Below are 22,934 nucleotides of genomic sequence, written 5' to 3'. Positions count from 1 at the left end.
ACGGATGTAAAACTATGCACACTATTTGTATCTACAGCACGGGATAAAGAATCCTGGAATTATCTGTGCAGTTTGTCCATGCTGTACCACTCCTAGCAATATCTCTTGCCCATGATATCATCAGAAATAAACCAGTATTCGTCTATTTCACAAGATCTGTGTGTGACCTCTTTTTGTCATTTACGATTCTCCACCAGTATTGCTTTGTCATACTTAAAGCACTCAGTTTTCCAGTTTTTCCATTCAGTGCCAATCAATAGATGAAATTGCATATTCGCATTTGTCTGAACTGAATCTCATCGGGACACTCCCATTCTACAGTCTGGCCAGCTTAACATGTTACCATGAGAGTTTCTGGTTCGACTCTGTTCAATTAAGCCTTAATGTCCTCAACAACCCCATTGAATTTATTCAGTAACGGTGCTGTTGTCAAAAAACACAGACTCTTCACATTTTCTGTGCATTTGTCTACAACATGTTTGGACAATATATTTCATAGCAGTCAACACAATTCATTAGGCACAAAGCTAAATACATTCCTTTGGAACAAACAAGCTCTGAAAATGATTGCTGGCAGCCTTTATTATATTGTTGGTCATCAGCAGTACATGCAGATTATTGTCTTCTACAAGCTGGAGAATTTATTTATTCTATCATTTACAGTGGCTATATGTATCAATCAGACAATGCCATTGGTTTTATATGAAGTGATAGAAATGTGCAAAAATCGTTATTATTTCACTTTTTAAATTTGCAGCAGACAATTAAAACAATGTCCTTGAATGAGTCAGCAATATCAGAAATGGTCCGGGTTTTCATTCAGCTGGGATTGATGAAGCTCTGTCTTATCAGTTGGCTCGTTACACGACAGGGTACCGCACAACACTGGCTATTCCACAGTGATTACCTCTATCCTTAGCAATTTTGATGTACCCGTCTTCACCCCAGTCTGTTCCCCAGCTGGAAAATAAGAAATTCGATTGGTGTTAGAATCAAAACGCTGATAAAAGGGACATGTTTGGATAAGCAGCTGATTTAACTCTGGTATACAATTGGAATTATTTTAGGGACTGAATTCTGGAATTACTGAGCTAGATAATGAGTTGGAAAGAATAATTTGCATCAGGCTGGAAAGAGACAATTGTTTCCTTTTGCATCAATTGCTGATCTGTACAGTACGTATGGACTCACTACAACATTTAAAATGACGTGAGGTGAGATCAATATCAGGGATAGGTCTGCAGCTGTAGTAGATATGAAGGGGAAAGTGAATCGGGACGAGTGAGAGCTTGAAATATGGCCTCTTGGAGATTTCCTTCTTGCCTTATGGAAGATGAGATTTTCTCAGTTTTTTTTTACCATCATCGTTTGGAGATTCCCTGCCACTGGATCGAGTCTATGCAGAGCATGAGTTGATTTGGGCACAGGTTATCCAGTGTCTCCTAAACTGCAAGGATACTTCGGCCTTAAAATTTGTTCCATATCCGGTTACCCTGCCCAAATCACATTTCCAGCTTTACCAAACTATTCCAGCACCCATTACATTGTAATACTGTCTACCTTATTAAACAACAATGTGTATTTTTTATAAGCTACCCACATACTGTTTCTTCTGGGAATTCTGGGAAATCATGTAGAAATGTGTGTAGGTGTCTGTGTGTGTGTGTGTGTGTGTGTGTGTGTGTGTCTGTGTGTGTCTGTGTGTGTGTGTATATTCACCCGAACCACAGGACTTATTTAATCAAAAATTTTGTATCCAGTCTGGACCTGGAGATGTGACTGCTTCTTCCAAATATGACTGCCGTGATTGTAATAACAGCAGCCAGCGACGCTTCATAGAATCAATCGCTGAAAGGAGACAGACGGTGATAGTTGATGGAAAATATTCATTCTACAGTTCAGTTATTAATATTGTACCGCAAGGATCAGTTTTTGGATCCACTTTTGTTCGTTGATTTTTATAGAAATGAACTGAATGAGAGCACAGAAGGATGGTGGATTAATATGCGGATGAAATTACGTTCGTTAGAGTTGTGGACAGTTACTAAGGATGTATGGATTGCAGAGATAAGTAGATAAGCTGCAGAGCTATGACGAAAGGTGGCAAATGCAGTTTAACACGGTAAAGTGTGAGGTGATTCAGTTTGGAAGGAATCAAATGTAATGGGCGAATGTTCAGATTCGTGCTTGTGTAGATGAGCACAGAGATCTCGGTGTCGAGGTATATCGATGTTTGAATGTTGCCTCCCAGATTGATCGCGTTATTGGGAAGGCATTTGGCGTGTTAGCTTTGATTGTTAAGGGGATTCAGTTTCAGAAACAGGAGGTCATGCTTCAAGCCGTACTAAACTCTGTTGCAACCACTTTCTGGGTAATATGCACAGTTTTGGTAACCATATTACAGGAAGAATGTGCATGCTTTGGAACGGGTTCAGATGAGATTTACTGGGAAATCGCCAGTAATGGAGGGAGATAGTAAAAGGAAAAGCTGAGGGAGTTAAGGCTGTTTGCGTTTGGAAAAAGTTTGAGAGGTGAATTAATTGAGACACCTAAGTTAATGAAAATATTTGATAGGTTGGATCGTGAGAGGCTTTTTTTTCCTTGAATGGCGATGGCTGGCAGGAGGGCTTTAAAATCAACAGAGATAGATATTGGACAGGTGTCAGTGGTAGTTTCTTTCCTCAGATTGTTGTAGGGGCTTGGAACTCTGCCTGCAACAGTAGAGGTATTGCCACATTTCAGAATATTTAAATGGTCATTGACCAGGCATATGTACGAGAATGGAATAGTGTTTGTTACATGGGCTTCAGATTGATTCCACAGGTCGGCGCAGCATCGAGCGTTAAAAGGCATGTACTGGGCTGTAAAGTTCTGTGTTTTATATACCAGAATTGGGGCTGTTAATCTGATCCCATCAGTGCTCTCGTGACAAGTGATTCGAACTTTGTCCTTGCTTCCCTGTGAACAGGTTGGACAGTTGGGTTTGGGATCTGACTTTGCCGCCCATTTCCCCAGTAAATTGCTTTTTGTTGTGCATAGCTGTTAATTTTAACAGTATGTTTTTATTTTGTACTGGTAAGTTTAAAAAATGATTGTGATTCAGGAATAATGACACTCTGATGCCTGCCTCTGTATGAAGCAATACTTCAGTCAAGAAACGTGCACTTGTAAGTGCAGCGTTTCTTGATGATGGGACACCTTGCTCAGACATAGTTTTAGATATCATCTCAGACAGCACAACCATTAAGCATTCACTTCCAGATAAACACAGAGTAACGTGCTCGCTGAACAGATACACAGGTTGCAGCAAAGAGACAGGAAATTCATTCCATGCCACTGTCCCTTCTCCGTCTGTGATCAGGTGTTTGTTATTTCAAAGAGTACGGACCTGTTTTTAACCAGCCAATACTTCATTCCATCCTCAATTCCAAAACCAACCACCAGCACTTCATCGGTTACATATCCATTGCAATTTTCATCATAGTAAACTCCTGTAAGGAGACACATATTAAATGGTTTATCTGTGAAACATTTAATTAGTCTTAATTTAGCTTTGATTAATGAATACTGACATGTCTGTTTGTACTAACTTTCTTCAAATTGATCGTCCTCACTCCGCACCATTACATCTGTTGACTTTAATCAATGTTTCCCAATGACATCGCCTCCGCCATTCTCACTTCCTCTCGGCACATCCTTCAGAGTCATAGACCTTTGTCGCGTAGAAATGCTTCGATCTGGTCGATCGAAATAGTCCATGCTGAGCACATATCCTCAAGCAATCTAGTCCTATTTTTCAGCACTTGGCCAATATCCCTGTAAACCATTCCTATACATCTACCCATCCAGATGCCTTTTCTCATGTTGTATTTGTATCACTCTCCACCACTTCCTCTGGTATTTCATTCCAGACACGTGCCATGCTCTGTGTGAAAACATTGCTCCTTAGTTAACGTTTAAAACTTTTCCTTCTCACCTTAAACGTACGGTCTCTAGCTTTGGACTCTCCTCCTCTTTATTCGTCCCATACCCATTATCGTTCATGAACCTCCATGAGCTCACCCTTCAGTCTCTGTCGTATCAGCGAACAAGGCTGCAGCCTTCTCAGCCTCGGGCGAAAGTGAGGACTGCAGATGCTGGAGATCAGAGTCCAGATTAGACTTACGCTGGAAATGCACAGCAGGTCAGGCAGCATCTGAGGAGCGGGAAAATCGAGTTTTCCGGCACAAGTCCTTCATCAGGAAGGGCTTTTGTCCGAAACTCGATTTTCCTCATCCTCAAATGCTGCCTGACCTGCTATGCTTCTCCAGCGAAACTCTAATCTAGGTTCTATTCAGCCTCACCCTATCCCTCAAATACTTCATCCCTTGCTAAGTCCTTGTAAATATTTTCTGGATCCTTTCAAATTTAACAAAATCTTTCTTATAGCAGAAAGTCCAGATTAATATAAAATTCTAAAACTAGCCTTACCAATGTCTTTTACAGCTGGAACATATCAACGCAAAGCATATACTCAATACACTGACGAATGCTGCTTGCACTACCCTGTTTCCGTGTGACTCCAAAATCATGGAACTATGCATGCGGGCCCGAGATCTCTCTTTTTTAAATAACACTCCGTCAGGCCCTGAAACTTATTGCATACATTTCTTTACTTGCTATAATTGTCTCCTGTCCATTCCTGCTTGCACTGGACCACCATCCCTTTTCTTATTTAACTTCCTTGTTGCACCCAATCACAAACTATCTGTTTTCCAATTGAAGGTCTGACCTTGATTACATTCTTCCATTTTATATAATTTTTGTTGTTGTTTTTATATCAATGATTGAAATAGTACCGTGCTGAGATTATTTTCAGAGTGGAAATAATTTACCAGACATTAGTAGAAGACACTGACCATGGTATCTGACCGTGTGAAATATCAGTTTGCTGCCATGTGTGTTAACACATTCTGACAACTTACAAAATCCTACACCTGGGGTAATGAAGGAGCTCCACTCTGCATTCAGTATTTTTCGGGTTTGTCTCCAATTGTGGGTTGTACAGTAGAAGTGCTTTGTGATTTGAAATGTTGATGGAGTCAATAGGGAATGGTCCTGCACAGGGGGACGACCTGTATCATCAAAACAAGGAGCATGTGCAGGCGTCGATCTACCAATTCAGACCACCGTCTTTGAAAGTCATCTCGAGTTGCCACACGAGAGGAGATCAAGAACAGAATAGATACATCTGCTGACAGAAGAGCTGGAGCGGAGAGTAAAGGACTTTCAGCAGGAGGCCAAGAGATTTCAAGTCGAAGGTCTCGCCCTTCCTCTTAATCCAGATACAGTGCGTGTAGCGTCTTCAGTTTACAATTAATAAAACGCTGACATGTGCAGGCACTCAGCAGCACATCAGGACAGTTACACCTCACTGTCTGTTCTCATAGCTATCGCCCAACGTTTTGAGCTATTTGCATCACACCGAATGGAGCAGGTCCATTTCTCATTACCATTCCTGAGCTCAGTTTGTAGTATGATCGAGCTTTAACTCGATGATATCTGACAGTACTATACGGCATGTAACACGGGGGTAGTGTAGGTAGGAACACGGGTAAGGGTCATGGTCCATGGTAAACTTTGCAGTAATATTAATACCAAAATAGGGACAGTAAATGTGTCTGTAGATTTATGATTTCTCATACCTTTTCTTGAACAGTCGATAATCTGATTCAAAGACATCATCCAGTGCTCTGCGACTTACCTCCTTTATAATGTTGAAAGGATTTCAGACTTGCATTAATCACAACAGACATCGGTCCTATCTCTCTCACTGCTTGTTCCAATGCTGCCTCGCCTCCCCAAACCCATTTGCAGCCAGTGATTTTAGCAGCAATTTTATCTGGTTTAAATCTGCAGTCGTCTCCATGCTAAGTTTGAAATAAAATGTTCAAAAGGAATACTCATTAAGATCAGAATAAAGTAATTTTTTCTTTGCTTGACTCGTTTCTGCATTCCGACTTTGGCAGCCAATTTATTTTCCCAAATCTGTGCAATATTTGTTCACTGTTTGTTTAGAAAAAGGCACATTTTGCGTGACTTAGCACGAAAACAAATTGTTTGTTCTAACTCGTCCACGCCGGTCACATATCCTGACGTTTTGTACTCCCATTCGCGACCACTTGGCCCTGAACACTTTCAATCCATATACCCATCTCCGTACCTTTTTAATTTTGTAATTGTACCAGCCTCCGCCACTGCTTCAGGGAGGTCTTTCCATACATACATGAAACTCGGCGCGAGACAGTTACAACTCAGATCATTTTTAGGGTTTTCTTGTGTCAAACTTCATGTTTATTGCTCAATGTATTCGAAACATTCTACACTGAGACCAAGCAATGGTATTAGAAACGACTTGAAATGTGAGAAAATAAAAAAAATGTACTTTGCCTTGACAACTCAATATCCCAATCAAGCTCACCATCTCGTTAGCTCATACCGAAACAACATTAGAAAGAGTTGAGGCTCTTCACAGTTTTCGGTCGACTCATCTGAAACTTGTGATCATACAGTAGTGAATTAAATTCTTCACATGCAGATAAACGTTTCCCAAACCGTCAATAATGACATCATTCGAGTCATTGGATTACGATTAATTAGTCTTAGTCTCAGTGCCTATTCAAATATTTCCCCTTTCATTTTAAGGCTCTGCTCTCCACGTTTGGACTCCGATCCCATGGCTAAAGCATTCTGCTCTTTATTCGATTCATGTATTTCATGATTTTATAGACCTTGATAATGTCACCACTCAGCCTCTGTTCCTCCGCTTGGAGAAAAGCCACAGCCTATTCAGTCTCTCCCGATAACTGTAACCCAATCCGAGCAAACACCTTGTCTATATTTTCTGCATCCTGTGAATGTCAACAGCATCCCCCCTTTAACAGAGCAAACAAACGCGTGTACAGTTTTACAAAAGTGGCCTCGCCAATGTCCTGTACAGCTGCAATATGACGTCCCAATACCTGTATCAATGTTTTAAAGTTTTAAAATGAACAATAAAGGTAATTATGCCAAATGCCTCCTTCACCATACTATCTATCCTCGGCTCCACTTCCAGTGAATTATACACCTGCACCCCTCGGCCTCTCTGTAAATTCTTGGATGATGGAAATGATGGAATATATTGATAGTTTAAAGTATGGTCTCAATGCCCGTGTTTAAACGAAAATTGGACAATTATAAATGTGGTGACTTTGCTACTCTCTGATGGAGTAAAGATTCTGGTCAATAATTTTCAATTACTTCTCAACAATGTTGCAGTTACTTCAGTTTCAGGACACAGGGCAGAACATGATGCCCACTCTGGGGTGAGATTGATACTGGGAGTGATATTGAAATGGGTGTGTGTGTGTGTAGCAGGATGAATTGCCACATACACCCAGATTTAATTTCATGATGGCTTAAAATGTAGTTGTGGCAGACTGTGTCAGCGTTCATTCAAACTTGGCTTGGAGAAGGTGTGATGAGTTGCCTTCCAGAACATTTGCAGAATTTTTGATCGGTACTATTCTGTTCGAGAGGGAGTTCAAGGCTTTTGACCCAAAGTCGGTGACGGAATGACAATAAATTTCTGAGCCGGGATGGTGAGTGATTTGAGGGGATGTTGCAGAGAGTGGTGTTAACTGTACCTACTCCCCTCCTTGGCGGAAGTGGCCTTCGGTTTGGAAGGTTCTGTCTACAGTCCATCAATCAACTTCACATCTGTAGCTCGTGGATTGTACATACTGCTATCACTTTGTGATGATATTGGAGGGAATTAATATTTGTGGCTGTGATGCCAGACAAATGGAGTGAATGTCCTGGATGGTGTCAAACCGACTCAGCGTCCAAACATAGAACACTGATCAGTGCAGCACATTGCAGGCCCTTCAGATCCCAATGTTGTGCCAAATATTTATCTTAATCTAAGATCAACCTAAATACATACCTCTCCAATTGCTGCCGTGCATGAGCTTGACCACCGGTCGTTTAAATATTCTTAATGTTTCTAACTTTACTAACAAAGCTAGCAGTGCAGTCCACGCAGCAAAACCTCTTTGTGGAAATAACCTACCTCTGATATCTTCCCTTTGCTTTCTCCAATGGCCATAAACGTATGACCTTTCCTGGCAGCCTTTTTCCTGGGTAAACGTCTCTGGTTACCTTCCACTTCTTTATCCAAGCCATTTATATAAAAACAACATTCCTTAATCTAAAATCTTTATCCAAACAATCCAAAATCCTATATCTGCGAAAATTTTTCAGTACCTTGCTGACCACAGACGTAAACCTACCATACAATAATTTCCAGGTTTTTTCCCTATTTACTTCCCTGAAGAGAAGTACAATATATGCCTCCCTCCAAACATGAAGAACTACTATGGAGAGTTTGGATTCAAAGATCATTGACAGAGGTGCAGCAACCTAATTCCTCACTTCTCGGAGGAAATGTTTTGATCTGATCTGGCCCTCGAGATTTAATCATACTCACGCTTTCCAGAATTTCCACCAAATCCACATTCTCAATATCAATCTGCTCAAGCCTATTAAGCTCTTCCCCAGTATTCTCCCCAACATCAAGCTCCCTCTGTCTCATGAATACAATAGCAAAAAAACTCATTTTGCTTCTTCTCTACCTCGCCATGCTCAGTGCTTAAGTTCCCTCCACTGGCTTAGATCCAGCTTATGCTCTCTCAGATCATTCTCTTATTCCAAATGAACGTGTGCAAAACATTTGGATTTTTTCAAATCCTTCCCGCCAGGGCTTTCTCATGCCCACAACCAGTTTTCCTCAGTCCATTTTTGAGTTCTTTCCTTTCGACCCTGTAATCTTCAAAATATGCGCCAGATCCTCTTCTGCTCTTGTCATCCAGGGCTCCTTCCCTTTACAATTCCACACCGGTCTCATTGGGACAAAGTTATTCAACGTAGCAAACAAAATGCTCCACATTTCTGTTGTGCATTTCCGTAAAGCAATTATTCCTAATTTACAGTCCACAGCTCCTGTCTAAGAGCAGTAAAACATCCCGTCCCCAGATTAAATTTCCTCTCATTAAGTCAGTTTCTATTCCTCCCCGTGGCGACCTCAAATTTGAGGCATTTATGTTCTCTGTCACCAAAATGCTCTGCCGCTGAGTTATCTGGCACCTGGCCTGGCGAATTGCTTCACACCAAATCTAATATGGCCACCCCAGTCGTCATATCTACTTATTGCGTCAGGAATACTTCCTGGAAACACCTAACAAAATCATCTCCATCCAGATAATATGCACCACGGATTTTCCAATTAATATTGGGGAATTTCAAATCACCCTTATCAGCAAATTCTGTTATATCTGCACGTTTCCAAGATCTACTACCCAATCTTTCCAATGTCTTAGGAGGCAACCAATAAAATAACTGTTTCTTTCTTTGTTGTCGGAGCTGCAGTCATCCAGGGAAGTGGAAGTATTTCACCACATCTTTGTCTTTTGTTTAGTTGATGGAAAGGCTTCAGAGATATTGATAGTGTGCGATTCAGTAATGGTTAAATTCTCTCCCATGTTGGATTATGTCATTGCCTGGTACTTGTCTGGTGAGAATGTTATTTGTCATTTATCTTCGCAAGTGGAGATATTGTCCACACTTTGCCGCATTGGACAGATTTCTTCAAAATATGATAAATTCAAATGGTGCTGACAATCGTGTAGATATTCCCCCTGCGTACCTTTTGGATAGAAGGCCAGTGATGAAGCAGCTGAAGATAGCTTTACCAAGAAGGCTACACTGAGGAACTCCGATCGACATGTCCTGAGCAGAAAGACATCAAATAACTGCAAAACCATTCCAGTGTGTTCGATATAATTACAATTACAGAAACGTTTTCTAACCATTCCCATTCACTACAGATTTTCTTGGGCTCCTTGATGTCACGTCATGCCTTAATGGAAAGGGGTGTCATCCTCACTTTAACTCTTGAGATCATGTCGTTTCCCCAAATGTGGAGTGTAAATTAGAGACTAAAGGTATAATGAATCACAAGCCGAGTATTCGTGCTGGAGTTCAAACTGAGGCTGCCAAATTGGCGATTTATAATACTGAGCAGTTCTGATCCCAATGCCAATATAATTCATTCAGCGGTGAGTTAGGTGCTCAACATGAGAGGACAGCGACATGAAAGTGTGTTCAGAATTGCTTGTAGATTTAGGGGTCTGGAAATATCAAGTACCAGTTGAGGAAGGTTACACCTGCTGATATGTGACTTTACTGCACCACACCGCACCCCAGCCAAACACACTGCTACACAAAGCTGTGTTTTGATCGTCACCTCCACTCCTCTCACTCAATCACTTACTGTTGGTGTGTTACCCAAGATCAATACCAGCCCTCAGGTTGCTGTTGTACGCAATGTTACTGTTTTCCTGTTGAGCAGGGCCACTGGCCTCTGACTGGTAATGACAACTCCTTGGCGATGTCATTTGTGCAAAGCCCTTCTCTTTTCCAGCTCAGTGCCCGAGTGACAATACGTACACTGGGGCTTCATGAAAAGAGGAGACTCTGTTAATGTTGACTTGCCAGCCAGTGAGTGAGAGCCATCACCTCCATAAAACATAACCAGAGAATAGGTTTAGTTTAGAGTGATGCCCAGTCACCATATCATGTATGCCTGTCATATGAAGAGAGTGTTTCTTTCGTTCAGTTGTTTATTTGGCCAATGAAACGCTGGAATTTGGAGAGCAGAGTGGATGGGCAGACAATGAACTTAAAGTCTGTGTGGCCTCAGGAACAATTAAACAGTGTTGGCAGAAAGCCAAAACAAAAGCGACAGCTGTCCTGGATAATAACGCACAAGTCATCTACAATGAGTCCAGACATGAGAGTGTGGAAGAGCTGGGGTAAGTGCTTGAAGAGTGAACTGAAGAACAAGGTGAAACTGTGTGGCATTGAGACAAAGAGCTGGGATTTGCAAGCAAGAGGCTGATCCCAATCAAATCCAATACTTGGGACAATTGTGATGTGTAGAAAGACAACAACGGCTTCTGGAAGAACAACATCAACCGTAAAGCAAATTACGCAAAAAAGTCTTCTGAGTATCGATTCACGCCAAGTTTCTTAATTACACCACAATATGCCAAATGTCAACCCAGCAAGTTGCACGGTAAATGACATTCCTAAAGAGTAAACACCTCTCTTAACAAAGGACCATATTTACACACAGACCTCCCAATGACATGAGCACACAATTCGAAGATATCTCATCAAACGTTTATAACTTCTTATCTCTCACACTCCAAACGCAAGTTGTTCCTTTTCATGTAAAATTGCAGCTTATATTAGAGTGACTGACCAGCCCAATGGGGTACATGGGAGAAGCAGACAGACTAAAATAGTTACCTTTATTCCTGACTCTTTAGATCTGTCCATCGCTGTGTTAGGATGTTAACTGTTGTAGTGGGTGGTGCACGTCCCCGTCTGAAGGACAGAACATGCTGAATGCTCCGTTGATTCAGCTGAACGTCACATCCAAGTATCAGAGAATCCACAGAATGTAGAAAGTGCCCATTCGGCCCTACCGTATCCTGCAACACTGCGTCTCCCAGGGCTTACACACCTAACCTATAATTCCATGTGCACTATAGTTAGCTTAAAATAGACAATCCCCCAACCTCCACATCTTTGAACTGTGGGAATGGTGAGCATTAATTCACAGAAATGGAAGTACTCTTAACTCCTCAGACACATTGTGCGAGGTGTTGTGTCAAGATGTAGGAGAGCATTCCAAGATAAGGTTGAGATGACTTGGAGTGCGGAAAGATTATATCGTCCTTGCTAAGTGCTCCATCATGGACATGCTGGTCAGCCATGTGTCCCCTTCTCTATCACCGTCGGAATGAAAGTCGCCCAATCTTTGGCAGCATCTTGACTCCGCTGATGCCTTGGTCACAAGGAGGTCTTGATGGACATCAGCAAAGTAGATGGCACTGATGCTGCTGGGCATGACATTGGTCCAAACACGATTCTGTTGTTACCACGAGGCTGCTTTAGATATCGCTTATTAATGCAGTCACTGCAGTTGCTGCCGAATCTTGTACTGGGCCTAAGCTGCATTGCTACCTCCATGAATCTGTGATGGAGACCTGCACTGACAGGAACCCAAACTCACGTTCTCCTAATCTCCATGAATCTGTGCTGGATACAGATCATGACAGGAACCCGAAAACGCCTTTCCCCTCTCTCCATGAATTTGCGCTGGACAGCGATACTGACAGAACCCAAACTAATCTTCACTCTTCCTCAATTAATCTATGATGGATGCAGTAATGTCAGGAAACCAAACCCACCTTTGCTGCCTCCATGAATCTGAGCTGGATACAGATACTGATAGGAAACAAAACTCACCTTCGCTTTGCCTCCATGAACCTCTGCTGGATACAGACACTGACAGCAAACTGACCCACTTGCACCCAACCTCCATGAATCTGTGCTGGATGCAGATGCTGCCAAAATCCCAGACTCACCTGCACAGCTAATTTTGTGAATCTATGATAGATACAGATATTGCCATGAACAAAAACAGAGCTCATCTGCTGCCTGCACGAAACTGTACTGGATATGGACACTGCCAGGGATTTAGACTCATCACCGCCTGAGCAGCCATGAATTATCGTCAGGACAGGAGTCATCAGGAACTCAAATTCTCTCGGCGATCTCCGTTGTGAGTCCATGCTGCTCGACACACTCACAGTTTTGGCTGCTCTTCACCAAGAGGTAATTAAAATAAACTCCAAGAAAACTTACAAGTGAACGCAGACAGGGCCGATGAAATGAAATAAAACGAAATGAGAATGAACCCCGACTCCACCACAATCTTACTAGAAGTCTTGGGGATTTACCTTTCCTGTGTAAGGGTAAGTTTCAACAGAGTTGATGCCTCCAAATTGAATCACTTGATCAAAGCCATGCAATGCGGTTCTATCATCGCATCCAGCACCTCCAAAGTTACAATCAATCAGATTCTGTTCACTGAGCGAAACCAGGTTTCCATATTTTTTTGCCCACTGTCCTTCGATGCCACCAGTTGCACTGAAAGCCCAGGAAGAAGGACATTGACCCTAGTGTTGACAGAAATATAACCACATTAAATCATATTGATCTAAAAACGATAGCAAGTTTGCATCTACATTCATTTGGCACACAGTCTCACACTAATGGTCTTAGTCTAAATGTTTGTTCAGGTTTCTCAGAATTACACAGAATCTGTGAATATCGCTGTGCCTGGGTTCGGATTTGATTTGATTTATGTATAGTCACGTGTCATGAACAACAGTGAAACTATTTGTTTATGAGCAGTAGAGGCGCATGATAGTATGCGAGGATGAAGAGATCAAAAAAGACTTGGACAAATGGTACATTGCAGAGAGTGGTCACAAGGCAAATTCAATGTCAGCAAGATCAGTATGATTTGCGCTAGAAAGTCTCATAACCGTCTAATCACAGCTGGGGAAAAGCTGTTCCTGCACCTGCTGCTGGATGTGTTCAAGCTTCAGTATCTTCTACCTGACGGAATGCATGTAAGGAGAACATTACTGTGGTGAGGTAGGTCCTTGATGATGTTGCCTGCCGTTTCGTGGTAGCGAGATGTGTAAGTAGAGTTCATAGATAGAGCATTCGATTACATGATGGTCTGGGCTGCGCACATAACCTTCTGTAGTTTGTTATGATACTGAGCTTCGCAGTTGTCATACCAGGCCTTCCGGCCCACACAGTATGGGCTCAAAATTCCTGAGCTCTCTGAGGAAGAAGAGGCATTGTTGTATATTTTTGAACGGCACAAACACATGGTATTTTCCGGAAAGTTTGTCCATTTTGGTCAATCTAGGAAATTTGACATTTTCCATTCTCTCAACCTCATTCCCATTTATGTGGATGGAAGCATGTCGTTCTCGTTTCCTTCTGAAGGCAATTAGGTGTTCTTTAATTTTACCGAAATTGAGAGAAAGAGAGAAGTTATTCGCATTGCACCACGTCAATGATCCCTCAATCTCCCTTCTGTCTTATCATTCATCGTTGTCAAATTTCCCTTCTTTTACAGTGCTGTCGTCAATGAACGATTAGATGATGTTCGTTCGGAATTCGTGTGTGTGAAGGGAGTACAGTAACTGGTTGAGCACTCATTATTGAGGGACACAAGTGGTGAAGGTTATACGGGAGAATGTGCAGTTGCCTATCTTCAATGATTGGTATCTGTGGGTCAGACAGCTGCGGATGCAATTGTAGACGATAGAATCATGAACAATGTCACAGGGTATTGAGTTCAATGTGAAGAGGTTAAGAGTGTTGAAGGCAGAGGAATAGTCAATGAGCACAGGTCTGACAAAAGTGTCCTTGTCCAGATGTTCAAAGGGTGCAGGGCGAGAGATATTTCACCCACTGTGGACTTGTTACTTTAATAAGCAAATTTTAAGTGACCGAGGCAGGCTGGGAGAATTGAATTGATGTGGACCCTCACCAGCCTTCCGAAGCACTTCATGATTATTGTGCTTAGGCCACTGGTCGGTAGTCATTAAGGGAGAATGCATGAGCTTTGTTTCCTCGCTTACAGAGATTATGGTGGTCTTGTTGAAGCAGGTTAGGACTTCAGCTTGTAGAAGGGAGAGTTTGAAGATGTCGGAGAATATTCCGCTAGCTGGTCCACACTGGAGCTGAGAGCCTGGCGGGGACAGTGTTTGGGCCAAGCAGGATCCTTCGGGTTATTCCCAGGAGGACTGATGTAAGTTCTATAGCAGTAACCAACAACATAAAGCATTGACAAGTAAGAGGATTACTTGATTATGAAACGTCTTCTTAACAGCAAAACTTGTCTCATTAGGTAATTTCCTCTCTTGAAAAGTTCACAAAATGCATTGACTATCAAGGGAATATTGCATGGCTCTCAGAGAGGGACAGGATAAACGTTTTTTCCGATTTGTTACAAACGACCATGGTGTTCGATCAGACCAAATAGCATCTCAGGACAAATTGCACATGCTCCAGTTGTATGGGCCTTGCCCATGGATTTTAGCATCCAGCATTTTCTCGTCACTGATAACCATGATGGCACTTTCCTGATACACTTACTGTGAGCTATGCAAGTACAATACTGAATTGAAGGGCACACCAGCAACTGGCATTGGAAGGTTGTTGCAGGTAAAGGTGTCCAGCTGACAGTTTGGATCCAAATTGCATTCACGGAAAATCAAGGTCAGATTCAGATCCCAGTCCGGGGATCGACCATAGTCGGGTGCGGGGTTTCCGAGGCGGGGGGAGTTGTCCTTGCGTCTGCAATCCGGAGACTTGGTTTCAACTGTCCTTTGGCTACAAAGTACGGTTTTTGAGAACTGTTGTCACAGGAAGAAGATTTTGCAAATCTTCACTTCTGAGGGCTGTGCGTTGAGAGATCGGGGAGATTGCAGTTGTGAGCGAGGATGGGTGATAACACTATATGCAATGGTGAATAAAATGAATCTAGGATGGGAAGGGATTCCATTAAGTTTTTGGATGAGGTGTGACAATGTTAGCAGCACAGCCTTACCTCTACAAAACTTGTTCCTCTTCGTTCCACATGCGACACCAGGCTCTCAGTACACACGTTGATCCTATGTGACCATGACGTGAGGCATCACGGTGGTGCAGTTATATTAAGGCTTCTCTCCATCGAGGCGGAAACAGGCAAGTGGGATGTCAAGCTGGTACCACTTTATCGAAAAGGATCAAATAACATACGAGGTTTTTTTTTCACGCTTGCCACTAAACCTCCATTGTCTCAGATTGAATGAATACCAGTTTCTGAGTTCGGCAGCATTGTTGCGGCCTGTGAGCCCTGCAGTGGTTTGTTCAGTCAGCCTCGCAGCATTTTTGTCTGGCGAGCGTGAAGGAGCACTGACAATGCCGAGCAGAACTGGGCAGCAGTTTGGAGGTGGAGGCTCAGCCACTTCTATGATATCTTGAGTCTGGGTCTTCGGGGTGACCTGTGTGTGCCTCCTCCTCCAGCAGGGCCCTGTCCTGTCCCTATTACTTGTGATTAGAAAAGTGGCACCTCTACTACAGGCCTGCGGAGCAGTGGGCGATGGGGTACAGCTTAGTGCCCATGGCCAGCAGACGCTGAGGGTGCTGGGCCTGCTTCTCCATGGCAACTGCAAAACTGTCCTTGGAGGTTAGATGATTCATTGATTGGGTATCTGGGTCCCCGCAGTGTATCTGCATCCCTGTCGTCTTTCAAGTGTACATCCCTGTCTGCTGCATCTGCTGCTCCCTGGTACATAGAGATGTTTTCCGACACCACGGTCTCTTCTGCCCGTACCTGGTCGCTGGCAGCCCTCCGAATGCTGTGGGAAATGACACAGTGAGGTGCTTACCATACTGTGCTCCCTCATCCTCAATAGCTCACATTCCCAGGGAGCTGGTAGTGTGTGCGGGACGCAGCCTTACTGATATTTCCTCTGAGGCCGCAATAATTTCATGCTCAGAGAACGAGGAGATGTCTTCTTTCCCTGAAGGTCTAGAATAGATGCTGATGGAACCGACAGAGCACGAGAGACATAAGTTTCTGGGACTAATGCAAAGACACACTGAAGAATTAATGAGACTGACAGAGTGCTAACAAAGCAGTGATGAGTAGCATTTACTCGCTTAGTGGAATGTGGGTGTATCATGTTTTCTTGTGAGAAACAGGAGTCACTCCTCACATGTTGAGGAATCTGGTCTCAGACACCTCTCCACCAATGCAAGACCTCTCTGTCCTCCAGTGTTCTCTCATCTCCTGGAATGACAGAAAGGGAAGGATTGAGAGAGAGATTTAAGTTTGGCATGGCTGTTGGTGTTGGTACATGACGGGGGGTATTCCGAGGTTGTGAAGTGGCAATGCCAATGCGATGTTGGTTTTGAAGATGAGGAAGATGTCAGTGACAGCATGAATCTGGGTAGGAGGGGGTGCTGGGGCTGGGATAGAGTGAGTCGGAGGGGGAAGGTGGGTTATCACAGCGCTTCTGACACATAGCATTCTGATGGCATGTTGGTTGTTTTCTGCACCATTCTCTGGCCTGTTCGAAAACATTCCTATCTGAGCAGGGCAATGTTACCATGCTCGTGCTCATGTGGGTTCACAGCAGCTTTTTCATGATGGCTCAGCTCCCAGGATATCGGGCACTAATCAGGAATCTATTGAATTGCTCCGGGAAGAATATGTGGGAAAATTAGACTCGGAGTGGATATGTGGGATGTTATAGCTGCATTGACGTAGCTACCGAGATGCTTTTGATAACGATAGTGAGAAATCTCACTGAGCCTCATGGTGTTCTCGCACCCAAACATTCAATGCAACTGACACTTAGTGAATTACAGTATAATCCGATCTTTTACAACTCCCATTTGTACACAATATTTCATATACTGACCAGCAGGCTCTCCCCTCCTGTCGATCAGCCTTGTCCAGTTGGAGAGAATGATTGAGAGAGGTACAAGGCCCAACAGAAGTGAATGTGGTTTTAAAATTTGGGGTGTCGAGCATATGATCGAATATTCTTTGAAGAAGACTGGATATGGTATCACAAGGAAGCTTGGCACTGCAGCTCGCAACATTACCATTGTTGGGTTGTGCCAATTTACATCTGAACTTATATTTATTACATCGGAATTGTACAGGATGACTTCAATTTTACAATTAAATCTAACCATTGAATTTGTTTTTGCAGTAAGATTTCTCTAGATATTATGAGTAAAAGCACGAACATTATCATTGATACATATACCATGCTCCCTTGAATACCAGGAAACAAATGCAACAAGAAAACAGGAGAAGCAATTTGTGTAAAAAATGATCTACTGAAACGGAGCCTTTCCTAACAATTCCGACAAGCTGATCAAAACGTCCAATTCTGTTGAGAAATTAATGTCTGCACTTAATCATCTTGAGAGCTTTTTCTGATTTGTTTACCTGGTTTTTCACTGGAGTAACTAAACCTTCTCTTCGCCAGTCAACAGTTGCAGTTCTTCGTTCAAAGTAACTTTCTTTAGATGCACTACTTTCATCTGTTTCATCAGCTTCAATTTCAGTCATGTCAACAGCTTCGATTCGGCGATGTCCATTCATGAGCTTATTGAACTCTTCATTGGTCTGAAAATTCAAACACATTGGTGAAATAATTGGCTTTTAGTGGTGATTATGTAGGAGAAGTGTCAATAACGTAAGAGAGCTACATTCTACATAATCGCTGACTTTAGCATGAAGTGCGGGGAAAGCAATGAGGGCATTCATTACTCGTGTTTAATCTTTGACTGATTAAGTGAGCAGCAGGCAAATAAGTGGCCATCCATTTCGTCCCAATCCAATAAAAAGTTGTGTGAGAAGGCTCGAGCAGCTCAAATATCTCTGCTCGATCGTTCAATTACCAAAATGGCAATTGCTTTATACATGTGTTTCATTTTGCAAGAATCAGTCCGATAATGGTCTATGATCATTAAAACCTGACAGGTCAATTTCATCATGGAAGGATAGGTTAACTCACCTCAGATTGGTGGGGTTTATTGGTGTTTGAGATGAACCTTCCCAATCAGGAGGATTTCACATTCCATCACTGGCCTGATCTGAATACCGGATAACACGTTGGTCTTGAGTTGACCTCATTGCCCATGGACTATTAGGTTTAGGTACGAAAATGAAATTGCTCTTTTTCAAGAAGATACTGGATTGGAATGGTTAGAAAAGGACCAAATTTGGTGCTATCTATCATCAAATATCGTATCATCAGGAACTGTGGATATCTCCATACCCAACTCAGCTTGCAAACTGGTAGTGAGTCATCTGGTGTCTCTTTCTGATGGGTAGGAAGGGATACATGTCGGTTTGAAAGGGGAATGAACATGTCCCATCCTCTGAGTAATAAGTGTGGCCCTCGGTACATGCAAAAGTCAGAGTTGCGCCTGCCTTTTTGCAGGCTATATGGAGCATGCCTTGTTCAAGTCCTACTCTGACCCCTGTCAAAGTTCTGTCTCTGATCCATTGATTGTTGCTTCCTACTCTCTCCCAGAATTAGAAATAGTAATCAATTTTACTCCGAATTTCCACCCTTCCCCCAACTTCACCTGGAATCTCTGAAAATCTTCCTTTCCTTTCTTGAATTTAGTGTTTCCATTTAAGGGCTAGACCATCTACTGTCTCCCACAGTTACGTTGAACTACGTCTCCTCACACCCTGCGATCTGCAAAGATTCCATTCCATTTCCCAGGTTCTCCACCTGTACTGCATGTTCATCGGTGTCACCACCCACTGGGGTGTTTGTCACATCTTCGTTTTTCCTTACCGAAGGACTCCTCTCAATGCCGTTGACAGGCATTTCAGCTGTCTCACTCAGTTTGCGCAATTGTTTCCTCCCCCATAAGAACATAACAAATAGCAACATGAGTAGATTATTGGCCCCTCCACCTTGCTCCATCATTACATTCAGCCTCTCCCTATCGCTCAAATCCTGCAGTCCTGCCAAAATACTTGTAAATCTTTTTTGACCCCTTTCAAGTTTCACAACATCTTTGTGAGTGGAATGAGACCAGACTTGCACGCAATATACCAACAGTGGCCTAACCAATGTCCTCCACAACAGCAACATGACCTCCCAACAGCTCTATTCAATAACATGACAAATATAGGGGAGAATAACAAACGCTTTCGTCACTGAACTATCTTCCTGCAAAGACATTCAGGCCTCAGAGAGAAGGAATTCCTCTTCATCTCGATTTCAAAACGCTGTCAATTTATTGTAACTCGATGATGTCAAGTCCTAGCCTCTCTCATTCGCGTCAACATCATCTGTGCACTCACCCTGTCAAACCCAGTAAGAACATGTAAATTTCAAAGGGATCACCTGTCATTCTTCTAAACCCCATTCACTAAAGTCCCAACCTGATTCGCCTTTACTCGCTGGACAGTCTTTGGTGCAGTGGTTCCCCTCCATCCCAGAAGGAAAATAGGATTATTTCTGTCTTCACTTTCCATAATCCCATTCTCTGTTTTCTGTTTAGCGAATAAATCCTCAACCAATGCCAATATGTTACGCATTACACCATAATCTTTTATTTTGTTTAGCAACAGCTGGTGTGGCCCTGCATGAAATGTCTTTAAAAATTGCAAGTGAACACAATCTATTGGCTTTCCTGTGGTAAAAAAAGTATTGCCTGTTTGTTCACTTATTAACATTTGTCTGCACATAGGTCCAGCAAGTTATTAAAGAGGCAAAAGAAATATTTGTCTTTAATGCAGAGCAAAGACAGCATCAAAGTGGGGAAGTCTTGTTGCGATTGGACCAAGTCAGTCAGACAGCACAGAGGGCACTGTGATTAGCATTGATTTCACTCTTTGCGGAGGAATATTTGGAAGGAAAGTTGAAGCAGGTTAATCAAAACTATTCCTATGAAGAAGAGAATTATCACGAAAGAAACAGTTTGACAGACTGGGCCCACTCCTCATGAAGGATGAGAAGATTGAGTGCTGAACTTACTGAAACAAATAAGATTCGAAGGCGATTGACAGGGCTAATGGAGAGAGGATGCTTTTCTTGATGGGAAAGGTCAGTACAGAACAATGTCCTGGCATAGACATTGACGCTACTATTTACTTATCTATGTGACTGAACTCTGTGATCTGCCTGTATTGTTCGCAAGACAAAGCCTTTCACTGTGCCTTGGTACACATCACATTAAATTCAATTCGATTCAATTCAATTCAATTAAGTTCAATTCAGCTCAATTCAATCCAATTCAATTCAATTCAAGCCAATTCAATTCAAATCATTTCTTTTCGATTCATGGGATGCTGGTGTAATGCTGATGTCATTAGTCACATTTTTTGGAAGTGCCGAGAACAGGGGAAATGACCAACTGTCCTGAGGAGCACTAATACAGAGAGCAGGATTATTCTTTAATATGTTTGGAAAGCAGGTTAGTTTATCTGCTGTGGATAAAGTTTAGTCAGCAATAGGTAGGACAGAGGCAGAGATCCAGCAGTCTCAAGAAGAATATTATAGCCGAAGGGAGCAGCCTCCACAGTACAGAATGCAACTCAGGCGTCCAGACTTCATAATAGACAGCATCGATAAAGGCTCAACAACACAGAGGTGTATCCATGGTGTGACTGCCGTCCATAGAGTGTGCTCAAGCCAGCCGGTGCTGTATAATGCAAATTAGTTGTACAAAATATGATCATGCAAGTGAGCAGAAATTGTCAAATTCAGGGGATGGCCAGTCATTAGAGTTGTCTTCCAAAAGAGAAATGGAGACTTGAGTCATTGAATATATTCAAACTTGAGCGAGATTATTTTGATTTCCAGATGAGTAACGGGTAATGGAAGCCTGGAATGAGAAGGAAGGAATCAACAAATTGGAGTAAAGTGAGATCAGTCATTGAGTGTACTGAATGAGTGAGTCAGCTTGGGGGACCAAATGACCAAGTGCTGCTCCTGTAGCTGAATATAACCTTGTACCAGCTTCACAATTTCACAGTGACCGGCATCAAATAGATCGTAGACGATATATCCTGTACACACCAGATCTCCAAACTTGTTCATTCCCAATTTAGATGTGCGTTTCCCCAATGAGTGCTCGAGGTTGTGTTGTTCGATGTATCTCATATTGTCCTCCCATATCATTCTCCTGTAGCTCTCCTCATCCTGAATAAACAGGTTAATATAATTAGACTCCAGCTTCTTTCATTCATAAAATAATACAGAAGCATTAGAAAACGGTTTGTGAAATCTGAAATAACATTTTCCTGTCAGGATTCATCGTCCCACCCAGATGTGAAAATGATTACTCAGGTTCCCCAGACCCAACTCAACATAACGCACCCACAGCAAAACCTGTCGAGCTGCCAGTCTGAGAGATTCATGCTGAAAGTGAATTAAAATTAAATAGCTGAACAAGAGTCCATGCCTGAAGCAAGATTAGGCCAGTGGCAAGCATGGAATTCCTTGCAAAACAACTGTGGCCACTACATGGGCAATTACTGTCCATGTATGTATCTTCTTTACCTGTTGTGTGAGAGAACTGCGTTAAGCTGCCAGCATAGTAAACTGGGTTTCGGCAAAGAGATGCTTCATTGAATGGGCCGCTTGGAATGATCAGACGGCTCCCCCATCCCTCAGTCTCCAAGATGCCCACTTACAAATGCCTCTTCAACACCAAGAATGGATCTTAATCTTCTAGAGTCAGATTTGTGTTTTTTGTCGTAAATCCAACAGGACTGCAGCGGGATCCTAGTAAATTAAGATAAACCAAGTCGCTGCTGATTCACTTTGTATTTGGTCAGTTCATTAATGAAGATAGAAACTTGTAGAATACCATTGAATTTCAAGATCAATATTTTCTCAATGTCACTTCACTCAGCAGATGCCTCTCATTGACTGCAACTACATATTCTCAATCTCTGTCAATTGTGTGCAGTCCATTCTTATTCTGAATGAGTGAACAGTACAGACTCTCCTTTTACCTTGGTGTACTGGTTCCCACGTTGTGATTTCCAGTTTTTCCAGTCTTCGTCCAATTTTGAATCAAATGTGTCTGTTGAGACTGCAGCCAGAATAGATACCTCCACACTGCACAGCAACAGCCAGACGTTCATGATGCACAACCTCATACGCAGGACCAGTAGGTTTTAGATAGGGAGTGGGCAACTATCAAGTTAGCTGTTTCCTTATTCTGAGAAGAAACAATACACATTGTACAAATAATACAAACAATCAAAAAACATTTCATCCAATGCTGAAAGTTTAATGTAATTCACCTTCACGAGACATCGTCTGTGGACTGGAATCTTCCAGCACGAGATTGATCAAATTAATGACGTACCAAATTGAAGACCAAATATTGGAAACAACACAGTATGATGAAATTGTACTTTTCCATAAACTGCC

At 42.4% G+C, this 22,934-nt stretch overlaps 1 protein-coding gene across 1 annotated transcript; it reads right to left on the bottom strand.

Annotated features, from left to right (window-relative positions):
* Positions 1–801: 801 nt before the first annotated feature.
* On the bottom strand, positions 802–22,642 carry LOC140466533 (procathepsin L-like). The gene is made up of 7 exons (XM_072562006.1): positions 22,511–22,642; positions 21,570–21,692; positions 17,969–18,148; positions 12,891–13,109; positions 5,744–5,909; positions 3,389–3,491; positions 802–960 (listed from the first exon to the last, which is right to left on the bottom strand). The coding sequence occupies exons 1-7, from the start codon at positions 22,640–22,642 to the stop codon at positions 861–863; spliced, it is 1,023 nt and encodes a 340-aa protein (XP_072418107.1). The 3' UTR covers positions 802–860.
* Between the last annotated feature and the right edge of the window lie 292 nt (positions 22,643–22,934).

Source organism: Chiloscyllium punctatum, chromosome 43 (assembly GCF_047496795.1).
Source record: "Chiloscyllium punctatum isolate Juve2018m chromosome 43, sChiPun1.3, whole genome shotgun sequence".
Taxonomy (NCBI): domain Eukaryota; kingdom Metazoa; phylum Chordata; class Chondrichthyes; order Orectolobiformes; family Hemiscylliidae; genus Chiloscyllium; species Chiloscyllium punctatum.
The sequence above is the reverse complement of the archived record's forward strand: the minus strand, read 5'-3'. Positions and strand labels throughout refer to the sequence as shown.

What these genes read in the sequence shown, in the direction of transcription:
- LOC140466533 (XM_072562006.1), bottom strand. Translation starts at nt 22,642, where the DNA reads ATGAACGTCTGGCTGTTGCTGTGCAGTGTGGAGGTATCTATTCTGGCT. An exon ending in TGAACAAGTTTGGAGATCTG is followed by an intron (nt 18,149 to 21,569) that starts GTGTGTACAGGA and finishes TTGAATTTTCAG; the next exon opens with ACCAATGAAGAGTTCAATAA. An exon ending in CTTACCCTTACACAGGAAAG is followed by an intron (nt 5,910 to 12,890) that starts GTAAATCCCCAA and finishes TTTCAAACTTAG; the next exon opens with CATGGAGACGACTGCAGATT.